Here is a 14,898-nt window from a genome sequence, read left to right as displayed (position 1 = left end):
AACTCAAAGTTCATGTAGATTCTCCTTACCACAGGTGCTTGCTTAGGATAGATTTCCATGTCGGAATGTCACTGTTACTAAAAATAGAAAAATAGTCTCCTTGTTATAACTCTTGCAATCAGCCAACTTTCTGCGCAGGCGACACATCGGCTTCCCTTGAATTATTGTATTTTTGCCGATATGTGTCATATCACGTCGACTTTGATGTTTTATTCGATGGTGATACACGTTAGGTTAGAAAAGATTGTGTATTATGAAATGTATCCATACTTTATCTGAAATTGAAGTTCCGACAATTACTTTGCCGTAATTACTTCGCATTTTGGGAATCAAAATCTGGCGCTGTATCTCTCATGACTATGTACCTTATTTGATTTGTGATTAAGATATATATTTATAATGTTTTAGTTACTTACATCATCTTTACACTTCTTATATACAACTACAATATCGCCATTGTAGAGGGATATTCAAGTTGATATAAGGGCTGAAAATGTCCCTTATGGCACTTTTTGCTGTATCCAAATTATTCAGCACTTAGTTGAAGTTAATTAACTGTAGATAAAACGAGAATGGCCATAAACCCTATTTCATGTGACAGCGGACTGCGTCAGTAAAGACTGATTTTTATCTCAATAAGTGGACGTATACTAATCGGAAACAGGTTGCGGAATGGCGATAAATACCCGTTCGGAAGACTTTTGTAGTTATCCGAGACATATGTACATTTACTGTTGTAATATATGTCAGCTCGAGTTATGGTAATTTAGTTATATTTTAATTAACCTGAAGTTAAACTGCTGTTTTAGTGGATTTAGGTAGATTTTATTTCTTACTTTATTTCTATGTTGTTCATATTTCGTTGATGACTAGAACATTGTTGTAGAAAGAGTGCAACTTTTTGGACAATCTTCCTATAAGAATTAGAGGTATGGTAAATTAATTATAATCCGATTTCTGTTTTTAGATACCACTATTATGATATGTTACAACGTAATAGGAGTGTATTCTATCCAATATGACAACATATTACCTGCATTATGTAAGTGTCCATTTCGTAAGACAAGTGAGAAACGGGAGTAAGAGGCATATACACGCCAGGGGGCTGAGGGGTGGGGCCAAAAGGGGTCAATTTGGCTAAATTGATTTAAACAACTTATTCTCCGAAACTTAGCACTGGTTTGAATGGCAGCATCCTATTGGGGTAGGGATTCAAAATTCAAAATTACAAAAATGTAGATATAATAATGATAATATGACGCCTTAAATCGACTGTTATCACAGTTCATACATGAAACAGTGGCAATGAGAGTCAATGTTAACACGTTATATTAAGGATAAGTTGTACAAGGTACTATGAAATGAAACGGAGTTCAAAGCTTTTACCAAATGATGATAAGGACTTTATACGGATATTATCGAAAAGATATTTTCGAAGAGAAAAACCATCGTACAATAAAAGAAGTCATTATGTGGTTTAGCGAGGACCCAACACGTTAAACTCAATTTTCCACAAGATAACAGTATTTTACAAATGAGACGCTGACCAATAAAATGTCTGATAGAGTCTTCCTCTACCTACGTTTTTTCTCACTTTTTGGTCTAAATCGTGATATTTGAGTAGTAAAACAATAAAAAATGTCTTGTTATTTTGAGAAAATATTAATTTCCTTTTGATGATGAATGTTTATTATACTCAATGTTTGTTTCTCATCAATTCCTAGACGTCACTGATCAAATCGTTATTCTAAAAGTAAGAAATACATTCCCAAAAAGTTAAAACTGCATCAAAGATAAACAAACTGTTACGTTTACCGTGTACCTCGTAGACTACAATTTCGTCAAAGATCGTCAAGTGTTTTTTCAATGTTCAAACATAAATATTTCTTTTTGAAATTTATAATCTCATTTTCCTTCACGAAATGATTTTCAAATTCACATGATGTTCCTTTATGAGATTGATTAAATGTACTTATGGCATTCTTCATTGTTTTGTTTAAATCAAATCTTGCGATGCCGAAACATACTTAATTAGTCCAATAGCTACACCAGCTAATAGTGATTATCAATATTACTTTTACCAAAATCAAATTACGTCTGTCTGGCTCTCTGACAAAAGCTGAAGGCATGACAACAGTTATGTAATGCTGACATTACAACAAAGTGAAAGATTTGCAACATTTTCATCTACAAAGTACAATGTATAAGTATTCTTTCTTAACGTAATCTGAAATTTCTTGGATGTCAGTCGTTTTAATACATATATAATATCTATATTTTCATATTTCAATGTGGTTAAAAAAATAAACTGCATACCCTCTCCTTTTGTGTTTCCATACTTTCCTTGCATCACCGAAAGGTCCTATAAAGACGTAATAGTTGTATGATATAATTCTGTACTGATTATTTAGCATTAAAATCAGCACTGTATCCATTAATGTTTAATCACATTTAATCAGGGAATAGCAACATCCAAACAAAACCTTAATTGAAAACCTCAAAATCGATAAAACTATGAAAACAATACGAACAAACTATACATTTGCATAGAACCCCTTGAAAAACTACACGACCAGGTGTTCCGCAATAGTAAGTGTATTTTACTCCATTGATGACATCGACCAAACAATTCTAGGTTAAATCCAGGCGACGTCACAGAAGTTAAGGACCTTGATAGGGCACAATTAATATACAACATACTAGTTCATGATCAATCGACGGAATTTCAAATATGTCTGAATCATTATCCCAGTAACACTGCAACATTGAAACCAGAATTTGCTTTAACGAAGTTAGCTAAATAGTTTGAGTTTCTGTGATCTTCATAATAAGAACCTCTATAGATTGTATTTGATAGGGTGTACTTCTGATGTTACATAATGCCACAAGGTGCCTTGTGCCTGAATTTCGTTTAAGAGATACAGCTTAATACTAACGTGTATAAGTCTATATCCAAAGGAAGCGCTTTACCTGTTAAATTCTGCATTGCCTGGTTACAGGTTTTAATGATACAGCTAAAAACCGAATATGACATCGATTAAATCTCCAAAATACATTTTAAATATCTTTGGGAAAAAGTGATTTTTTTTCAACATTAATTGTAATAGAAACACATGCTTTAACTATAAAGTACTACGTGAATTTAGCTATATATTTTGTGTCAGTAGCTTGTATCTTCTGAAATGACTTTTAACTTCATTTAATGTTCTTTGATGTTGTCTTTGGACTATTACCCAATAAGACATACACCTACAATGAAACTATTTGTTACTGAAATGTCTGTCATCAATGAATACCTGATCGTAAATATATACCTTAACACAACTCTATACATTTTTAATCGTTTCAGCTACCTTGCCATACGTGACCTAGGAATGAAGATCATGGTCTGTTAAAAGTATATACAAGTTTTCTTTGATGTGGAATTTATTGATTAAAGCGAAACGTTTTAGTAAAAAGAAAATATTAACGTCTTATTTTACCATTTAGAAACCAAAAAAAACAAACCATTTCCTGGCTAACGTATTTCAGCCGATACCTACTGCACAGAAAACGTTATTGTTAACTTTTATAGTGACTTAAAAATAATACACATTAATTGTACGTTTTAACAAGTGCCACGACTTTAATTTGAATAAATCTGTTCATGTCTAACATATTTACACGAACTGACTCCAACTGCTTCGATAATTGCCCAGTAATCGTCATAACACACGCAGTGCCAGCCGACTATATATAATGCAGTAACCGTTTGTGGTGCGACTGTTTGGACCACACATGATTTATCTAATGCCCCCCCCCCCCCCCCCCCCCCCCCCCCCCCCCCCAAAAAAAAAAAATCACATAGAGGTGCTGCTGGTGAGGTGACAGAAAATATGATAATGTTACTAACATAACAGGCCATCTCAAACAGGGATTGTCATGGCGATTCTTTCACATTGAGCAAATGTGAAAGCAATATATCAGTATAAGCATATCATGCATTAGAAGTCGAGGGAAAGGGAACCTGATAGTGCGATAAACTGTCGGACCCGGCTAAAAGATATTTGAGTCAAGAAAGTTACCAATATGAATAATACATTGACACGGACCCGACTTTGTACAATAATAATACGTCCATATCTTCCGGAAGGGTAAGCGTCCTTAGCGTTATCGACATTGGTATATAACTTATATAAATATCAACTGTGCTAGGATCACATGTAATCCATAAACGAAATATTCAAAACATGAATGTCGAATGAGATTTCATTAAATAGTCTTATTATCATACGGTATGTCTAAATATCACAATTTACTACGAAATTACGTCATTAAATACAATGCATGTCTATATGTTAATGTCACTATATATGATGTTAGATATTTTGAACAGAAAATTGTGTGATGACTTCATCACACTGAAAAACATATAGAACATCTGTTTGATTGAAGTCTGTAGTATATCAACTGTAATGTACTAGTCTAAAATTCAGAGAGGAGAGAAGGTAAGAGGATATTGTCAGTTTTGGGAATCTTTCCGTGGTCGGTTCCCGCTGCACTTTTATCTCAAAAATATTTCAGTTTGACGATATTGACAATTTCAGTAAGATAATTTCCTTTGCCTGACAAGAAGTCGACATTGTTAAAATCTGTGATGCGTGTTGAATGAATATTCCCTTTTACGTAGGCGACCAACCCAAAGTGTCTAACAATGAACCATAAACCCCAGCCCTTTATTGTCTCTTTGTTACTGAACTGGACAATGTCCTTTATTGGAGAAATGTTTTATTTAACAATAAAGCCAGTTTTCACTGACCAGGAAGCCGCTGTAACCGCCCACGTGCGCCGTTGTTATCACGGATGTTCGCATCGATGTCATTATAGTTGTTTCCAGGGCCTAATTAGCACTTCGACTGGAACAAGAATGACAAATTGACATTACCAGATTACCAAATGTCTAATTTGGACGGGTCAGTCTCAGTGCCCTGTGGTCCAATAACAGTAAAACATAATTGCTCGGAACGCCTGGCCAGATGTTTCGTTCTCATAAGAAAAAAATGTCATATTTCTGGACAATTTCAGTTTACTGGCAGGACATTAAAATATATTGTCCATACTAATGATAGCAGTGATTGGCATGGGAAATCGGCACGTTAAATCACGTGACCATCTTTTCTTGTACTGAAATGATATTGGAATGTAGCCAAATACCGTGGTGTTATCATCAGGAAATATTTATAGGGCATTGTTTTGTATCTAAGATCTAAACAATCAAATGTTCTGAAATAGGGCATTGTTTTATCGAGATAAATGAAGTAGTCGAGATGATCTAGGTTTATAATAACGGGCATGTGCTGTGACATTGAAAATCACACGCTGTTCTTTAGAACTACTTAAAACATTTGTGTGCGGCTAAAGACAGATATAAACATTCATACCATCAACCGAAGGTTGCAAATATGCTTATCACTTTAAGTAGGCTTCATGCCGGGTTTTATTTGTGATGTTATGGTAATAAATATATACGTGACAAAAGATAAACTTTCTTGTTTGGACAAATTGAACATATGGGAGACGCAATCAAGCATGTGATCTTTCGAAAAAAAATAAATTAAAAGATACTTCAGATATATCATCATACCAGTTGGACTGCAATTTAATTTTAAGACAAATTAACCCTTGACCTTAACGAAGCACAACGGAGATTTTGATGTAAGAAGTAGATGCTTAATGATCATTGTTATGTAAACAATTTACCGTTCTATCCATTTATATATAACGTAAGGACGTCATTGCATACTGTATACAGCTTTTCGTTATCTTATGTAGACAATATGTCATGTTTATGGATGATCCTGATGGAGTTCAAGTTCTGCCTTACACGGCTTCCTCCTTCGGCAATGCAAGAAAAACAAGGGGAAATATGATGCATAAATAAACTTTTCCGCTTATGATTGACGGGAGTTTTGACTGAAGTAAATAATCATATTTCAAATCATTTGATGCATGTTTGTGTCGGGTTTAACCGTGACCAGCTATTAACTTACAATTTCAGTGATCATGTGTATGTAACTACGCAGTGATAATGTCCAGAATACCCCATTATTTACATTGAAGCCGTCATATTTCTGCCTCTGGGGTCTATTAAACATAGACTGTTTGTGTGATTCCATATCGAATTGATAAGAACGTATGTATGTGCTGGGAAGACAAGCAAGACTTTCCTTATGTCTCTTCAGCAGCTATCATAAAACTCCATCTTTCAAATATTACTTTATCAACACAGATACCATTATTTCTATGTGCATGTTCAAATACGTGAATGGAATTCCCTTAACCTCTTTCACTTCGTAGTCATTTATAAAATCAAAATGCAACATGTAGATATTTAACATGTGGCCGCCATATTTCATTTCTGTCGTGCTAAAAAAATTAACTGATATAATTCCCCTTGTTATTTGGGGTTGGTTTACATACTGCAAATATACATATGTATCTACATCTAGTTCTCTTTATATTACGCATTATCCTTAAGTCGTTATGAAATATTCCGAGTTACATTATCCAGAAAACATTTTGATATTTACGCAGTATATACGTACGTTGTGTAATGGAATTATAATACATACTAAAGCAAGTATATATATATGGTACCTTCAACAACCATCCTAAACTGGCCACCAGACCGCAAGTTTTTTTTATAAAGAATTGTCAAGCTAAATTCTAGTACTAGATTATCTGCCCCTAGTTTGAAACTTAGGATCAGACATATCCTACGGACCAAAATCATGAAACTCAATTTTATTTATAATTTTAATATTCCAGAGACAGGGGGCCAGTTTACAACCATCTATGTACTCGTCATTTCTATTGAGATATTTGACATCGGAACGCTTGTAGGTGGTATCACCATTTCTACTTTTTAAAAAGTGCTCCTAACCTATGTACTTTGTAAAGTACATCTTTGACAGAAAATAATAAACATGCGATAGCCCCGTGTCACTTTAGTTGTTTTTTAAGCTTTTGCAGACAGGGGTGAATAAACATGCGTGTCGAGTTCATAACCTCTTTAGGTGTGGCAAGCACACGCGAATTATCCTCCACGGCGAACATTTGACACATATGCATATTTTAGACACATCAAAGTAGGGAGTGTGTTGGTTTGTAGATAACGGTAACTTATCAACATGTCTATCACATAAACTAACTCGACTTTAAATCTTATCAACCAATTCTTGCCAAGTATACTATTATTTATATCTGCCAGGTTAAATGTACTTCATACACCCAATCGACGCCACTTGTTAAAAACGTCAAAATAATACCGGGCTTTGATGAAGACTCTATAATTCGGGGAAAGGTTAAGTGGACATAGGAATTATATGTATATTTATTTGACCTTTCGGGCCTACTATAAATAGTCCCGTGCTTCTTTTTATATTTTGGATTTTTTTTCTGGCAGCTTTCCTTTTTCTTTATTTTTCTACTTTTATGTCTCAAAACGAATGTTTACTTGAAGGTAAACGTCACTATGAAAGAAAAAAAAATCTAAATCAAGATTATTCAATAGTTTTAGTAGCTGCTTTTTAATGCTCAAAGAATGCACAAAAGGCATTACTCGACATACAGGGGTCCACAATGGTCGTATTTTACTATATATACCGCGGGATATCCTTATGCAAAGAACCAGAGATGAAAGCTCACTGTTTGATAATGAAATATTTCGGTTTCTCTTTAACGTTTTAAGCTTTTATTGTATTTTATCTTTTTCTGTGCTTTAACATTTCAATTATATGAACTAAAATTAAAATGGAAAACTTTGACGTAATCATACTTATGCCATCAAATCGCTTTGTACAAGGAGGGTACCAACTTTAAATGCAGACAATGAACAACCCTTATTACTTTTATCATCCTGAAATGTGTATTAAATTGTCATACATATTCACATTTCCACACCATCGTTGTGTATACTCGTTAACATAATTTTACAACACAGGAACATTGATACTACATGTACTGTATAACCAACTGTATCATATTTATTCTGATTAGGTGTAAATGATCGTTTGAACTTATGATGTGGATAATTGTGGGTATGTAACATATACATTTTGTGAGTTTTAGAATAGGAAATGAAATATCAACAGTGGTGTATCGCCCACATAATTTACTAGAAATATGGTTGTTGTTTTCTTATGTATAAGTCTGTAAATGTCTGGTATACTGACAGAATAGGTCAAACATGTATACAATAAAAAAAAATGCTCACTAGACTCAACACAAATCTATCTATTTAAAGAAATTAATCAAATAAGAATCTACGTAATCTAGGGTAAAATGGGTCAATGTGTATGTTGTACATCAGACAAGTCTCGTGGACGATCAGTTAATGATAATTCAACAGAAATAAAAACATATGTGAATGATATGTGTGTTATTGTACATCCTGGCACAGACAGACAAAGTCACTGACATCCCACCACTACCACTAATTTGGTAACAACATACCTGACCACCCTCTCAGACCCTCCGTGGCGGGCCTCGCCTTGTGTGTATATCTCAACATACTGATTACTTTATATCCTCATTTTTTGCTGATGATTGTTTTAAGTGGAAAAGAAACTATACAATATGTCAATTCCTGAAAGAAATTCACAAATGCTGAAGACATGTTGAGTTATTGCGCACTTAGACAGTGTTTTGACCAAAAAACATGCTTCCTATTCCCATACGCCCGATGTCAAACGGCTGCGTTAAATTATAGCATTTACATCAAAACATTTTCGAAAATCTATCGGATATTTATTACTTTTTTCAAATTACTGACACATGTTTGGTTATCCGTACGTTATGAAATAAAATTGTTGCCAATGTATATTTCAAACACTCTTTATTTTTAGATTCGCAGATTGCTTTTTTATTTCTCTCAGAATTCAATTGATGTATTTAAAAGTTTTAGTTTGTCCACAAATAACGTGATTGACGATCTGCTACGTCTTAGATAACATATACTATCTAATGAACTTAACTTAATTAAGGTTTTGACAATACTTCGATATCACATAATGTAAACAAATGTTACGTAATTGAAAACACTACCTTGCAACTTGTTGAAATTTGGAGAAATTAGATACGCTGTATAATGGTTTTGTGACAAGCATAACATTGAGACATTAGAAACATATTTACATTAAATGTTATTGACTCCCCAGTGTGTTTCGAACTGAATAATGCTGTAATATTGAGATATCAAATCCATTATGTGGAACAAAACACAGAAATTGTATCCGGCCAGTAAAACTGTATCGGTAGACATCCGCATCACGTGACACGATGTTTGCGTTAGGCCTGCTGATGACCTCAACGTTGAAATCATGACCTTTGATAAACCCTCTCCTAATGGTCATTAAGGTAGCAGTGTACAGTAAAAATGCCAAATTCTGAAAAATATGGCACATGTTTTAGATATGTAAACATTGCCAGTTAACCTTACATATAACCTCTAATAAAGTATATATATTTGAAATCTGTACAACATTTGCAATTTTAATAGAGCTCTGAAGGATAAGTAAACTGATATTTTCTGTGATTTTTAGAGCTGTGAATACCATGGTAACAGCTTAAAAAATTCTCAAAAATTGCAAAATATTATGATATTTGACCCAAAATGGCACAATTCTCTACACAATTTTTTTCCTGAAACCTATTTAAAATTAAATATCTCTATCCCAAAGACAGAATTAATCTTGTTTGGACATATGTTGTAAATTAAGTTTTTCCGCTATCTTACCTTTTCTGTGGGCTGCCATTTTGCGCTGTAGGCAAAACTAAATTTCCTGTGTAAACACACGTTCGGAAAATCCGGATATTTAAAATCCGGAACCAATTTATTGATTTTTGTTTTAATAAATGTGAAGCCTGTATGTACTACTTCATACTGAATATACCAATTATAGTGTACATTTATTTTTTCATTTTTTATGCATATCATAATACAGGAGTTATTTGCTTAACAAAAAAATTGCCCATGGCCAGGCTGTCTTACTGTGGTGTGCTACCTAAGTGACCTCATAGTCACTCCTCTACTCCTTCTCTCGCCATACATTAGCCTCCTTATTCACTCTTCAAAGAACAGAATACCCGTCTATACTAAGATATTGTCTTGCTGGTTGATTGGTGGCTGAGTCAGAAACAAACCGTGTTTCTGTACAGCGTAGTTATATTAAACCTATAACAGTAGTATCTTGTCAATGTAGCTGGTTTTCGTCGGAATACCCATGCCAGAGTTTTCCGCTCTGTCGACAATTGGCCATTTACGAAAATAAAATATTGAATATCTTTCGGCGTGAACGAATCCATCTGACAATGATTACGGATTAAGCCATGCGTGAGAACGAACAATGATTACAATAGTATGTCATCTGTGTGTCAATATGCTGGCGGAAATAGCAGTGATACATGTATTGTCATGTCAGCGAATATTTGATGGAAATAACTTGTTGACAAAAGTTCAGGCAATCAAGGAGTATGTATAACAAAATAGAAAACTAGTATAGAACTGCATTAAGGCAATGTCATTTTGATAATAATTTATTAATTAATTTGGAGTTTATATACCGCTATATCAAAGCAACATAGCCGTCTTAAACCGGTTCACAAATGTTTTAAGATATTTCTAAATAGGATTGCCGGTATTCTATCATTTATCAAATGGTAACGTTATCCATCGAATATCTCAAATCAGTCTCTGTATATGAAATCAAATAATAATGTTATATGTGGAATGTAGAAGAAAAAAATCTTTCACCATCCTAAGTTTTATCATTAGCTGGATTTTTGCTATTGAACACTAGATGATAAATATTTATTAGAACATCATACTTTACCTTTTGTGACTTCTTATTAAATTTAATTGCAGAACTAATTACATCATCTCAAAGTAATACGATTTCGAAACTATCATTCAGTAAATGTAAACAATCTTACAGTTATGCGTAGAAAAAATATACCATGATTGAAAAGATAACTTATCGTCGATGTATACTGGGCGTAGATATATCAGCGACTTCCGCTGTAAAGATTAACCTCGGAACTATTTTTATTGATAAACACAGTATGGCCTTTGTTTTTGTCGGTTCCTGTCATAACATATAAACACACCATATTGTTATGAAAAATGATCCTATAATCATTTCGTTTTATGTATGTACAATTGTATATATAATATACATTTCAAACTTTTCCCACATCGAAAAAAGTCCATGTTTTTTACATATATTTATATATGAAAATAAAACAGAAGTAAAAGTTGGAACAATTTATTTCAATGTTATTTATATTTTTCATACTTTATAGAATAATTGTCCTGACATTTTATATCAAAACAGATTATGATAATTGTACAGAAAAGGGAAACAGTCAACATTGATTCATCAAACCTTAGAACGCCACTGTAAACTGTAATTGATGTCAGGAAATGATCCATGTAATGGAAACAGCCTGTATATATTAAATAAAATCAGGAAAGCATCTTGGCAAATCTTTCCCATATGATTCCATGAGGATCCAATGTGGCTGCCAGGATAGGTGCTGATGCAAGAGATCCGATTAGCGGTCTGTCTTGTTTCTCGTAAATGTCAAATTATCAGCCAACATCTTACACAGGAGAGTTCCTCGCAAGGGAGAGCATAAATAGGCTGTAGCAATTACGGATGTGTCAGGTTTTTTTTCTTCTCTAATTACTAACAAATTATACAGCTTTCCGGTGATTTCAACATGTGTCCGTATAATACAGCTATTCAGAAGTCTTCAAAGAATGAGGACGTTCACAGATTTGTACCAGAGGGCCGCGAGTAAGTAATGTAGACACTTCCGTATTTAATGCGTGGCAAAAACTGAAATAGGATAACACACATTAGCAAGGTGCTTCAAAGGATTCCATCAAACTGAAAGGGGTTTAAAGGTGTATGAAAACGTTAAGAGACTTTGTAAATATTACAAGGACACATAATACGAGTGTCCTTTGGTGTAGTAGTAGGTCGAAGTTATATGAAATATTTTACACTACTTCATCTTGAAAAAGTCATATATGGATCATTTCATCTGCGTTTATAGCATAACGTTTGAATAAGAAAACCTTAACCACATAATATCATATCACATATCTACTGTTCTACTTGTGTATGTGAAGTGTTTGCTATGACAATGATTAACGATCATTACTACGATGTAGTCCATAAGGAATTACCAACATTCATATATTCTTATAGCAATAACCATGCAAGCTATTTCCACAACACATCAAATTAACGGGATGTAAATAGGAACTTGTTGCTTATACATTGTATATGATATGCACTGATTATACGCAAAAAGACAAGGAAAAACAAAAATCCACGGATTTTAAAGAAACGTGTTTTCCCCCAGTACGCTTGCAGCCTGCTAGGGTCTGAATTAAAATTGTAGTGAAATGGCATTCCTACGTCAAATAGTTATGCTATATAGCCATGTCAGTTATTTTGTAAAATATCACGGTAAGCTCGGTTGTATTTAGTCATATTACAAATGCACTATAGATGTGATGAAAAGTCGAGTCGTCTATTTCTGTTCACATAAGTGCGGTATATCTGAAAGTGCAAGCAGTATATCTGCAGGCGATCCTTCCAAAAAAACCAGTTTAAACAACATACATGGCATGATATCGTACTCTACATTTGTTAACATTAGCGGGGGAATCAATTTCGCTTCATTAGCGGTCATTATATATAGATCAATTATGTAGAAATGTTCACTGAAGAATGCTTACAAGAAGTAATGGCGCGAACGAGGCCAACTGGGACCACCGCGAAATATCAGCCCCGTAAAATGTAAAAGCTCCTTCAGTACTTTAATGCATGAACCATGTTACAATAAGTAAATAATTTTATACTAATACATACTTTTACAATCGATGCCTATATCGGATTATGAATAGTAATGGTTCTATAAATGTTGTCATTTCAGACATGGACGCGTGCCTTTTGCGAAATGGATTCTGATGGCGATGGATTGTCCAATGGTGAAGAGTTGGGTGACCCAGATTGTGTGTGGACACCGGGAAATGCACCTGCAAAGACAACAGATCTTTCTCACCCAGGTAATGTTAATGATTGATTATTTTGAATTTTAGAAGTATACAGTTATTATATCATTGACCATTTCTTTCGCTGTTTTGCTTGTGTATCTGTATACAGTGGGGTTTATCTTATTCTAGTTCGTTCATTATTCATGGGCTAATCAATTATAAGCTGTTTGAAAGAATAAAGCGAGATGGAAGGCTTGGTCTATTTACTATAATATGCTTAAACCAATGAAGAAATATTAGTTTGCACTATTACAATAATGATGAATTGCTTTTTTTATTATATTTTTTTCTGCAAACAGTTTTGGTGTTTCTATATTTTCCCCCACTTCCTAAGACCATTGTATGACCAAGCATATATCACCAGTTGTCCATCTACATTACTTTCCATACCTTAAATCAGTCTAAGATTACTTTTGTAAATAGCTAAACCCAAGCAGAAATAAAGCTCGTACTTCATGGTCCAGAAATACTGAGCTCATGTCATTATTTCACCAAAATTGTGTAGCATTGACCCGGATATCGGCCCTGAGAATCTATATAATTACTTTTAAAAAGAACCGTTATGTTAGAGTTTTGGAAACATCAATAATGTTAGGCCCGTGTTGATTTTTTTTCATATAACATAAAAACACAAATAGATAGAAAGTAAAATAACGTCCAAAACCAGTAGACGTTGATTGGAAGCTTAAATAACAGATGTGAGTGAGCTTCAATGTATGAACTGACAGAGAAGGCGAAAACAAATTTTCTTCTTCATAATATAATTTACACAATTCTTCCTTTTGTTGATGAAATAAATCTGCTATTAGTGTTATTTCGAACACCCGTTAAAAGCTATCTGTCAAGTCTTTGTGTTCCGAACACATCAATTTACACTCACGAACGTCAGAGATTTAAGATTAAGAGATTCATGTGTAATCTGACGCACAAATGTAATTTATAGTGTTGAACATCGTAGCTTGTCAAAGGCTCATTAATATTTTTGTGATATGTTTTTTCTTTGGAAATTCTGTAAATGTCTGTAAAAGTCACATCAAATAGAACTGAGAAATATTATAAATAGCTGGGTGGCAGACTGATATAAACACTGAAAATATGTCAATCTTGACCGATTCATATGTTAAGCGCAGGTAGTATGTTGTATCCATCTTGATAATATACGGCCTGTGGAATTTCTACGCGACCTTTACCTTGATATAAGCTAGTTATAGTAGTTTTTGTGTCTTCACCTTGACCTTTGCCTGAAGACTGTACATTATTTTGACATTGACGGTTTTGACGTTTAGACGTCTTGACTCGAAGTGTTTATTTGACCTTCACCTTGGTTGATCGTGACGTGTGAAGTAAAAGAGCTCTCCTGACATTCTGTCAGACAGATTGGTGAACAAAGGGTTTCCGATAATGGAACTCACGCTTTTGGAATGTATTTAGGTGGTTCCACATAGGGCAAGTTTACACGACACCGTCATCTGTATGGCAAGCATCTTGTTACATCTAAGTAACTTTTAAGCATTAATCCAATAACGCCTTATTGAATATGTCAACAGTTTTTGATGGTGTATACTTTGTCTCTGGAATGCGTACCTGTAATTGTTTCGTACATTTCCATATAATTGTCAGAACATTAAATGTATCAAATTTACTCTGGACTTTGACAGCCTGTGGACAAATGATAATTCAATCCAATGATTAAGGAAAAGTAGATTAGTCTCACTTCAAAACTAGCTAGAAACATGCATTAAATATTTCATTTATTACAATAATAGTGTACTGTGTCCAGGATATAACTT

General features: G+C 33.9%; 1 protein-coding gene across 1 annotated transcript in view; it reads left to right on the top strand.

Moving 5' to 3' along the window:
• LOC117321882 overlaps window positions 1-14,898 on the top strand; it is a 53,735-nt gene that overhangs the window by 26,401 nt on the left and 12,436 nt on the right. The window contains exon 3 of the mRNA XM_033876494.1: window positions 12,988-13,120. Coding sequence (XP_033732385.1) covers window positions 12,988-13,120 — 133 coding nt within the window. The remainder of the gene's footprint in view (window positions 1-12,987; window positions 13,121-14,898) is intronic.

This window comes from Pecten maximus, chromosome 2 (assembly GCF_902652985.1).
Source record: "Pecten maximus chromosome 2, xPecMax1.1, whole genome shotgun sequence".
Taxonomy (NCBI): Eukaryota; Metazoa; Mollusca; class Bivalvia; order Pectinida; family Pectinidae; genus Pecten; species Pecten maximus.
The sequence above is the reverse complement of the archived record's forward strand: the minus strand, read 5'-3'. Positions and strand labels throughout refer to the sequence as shown.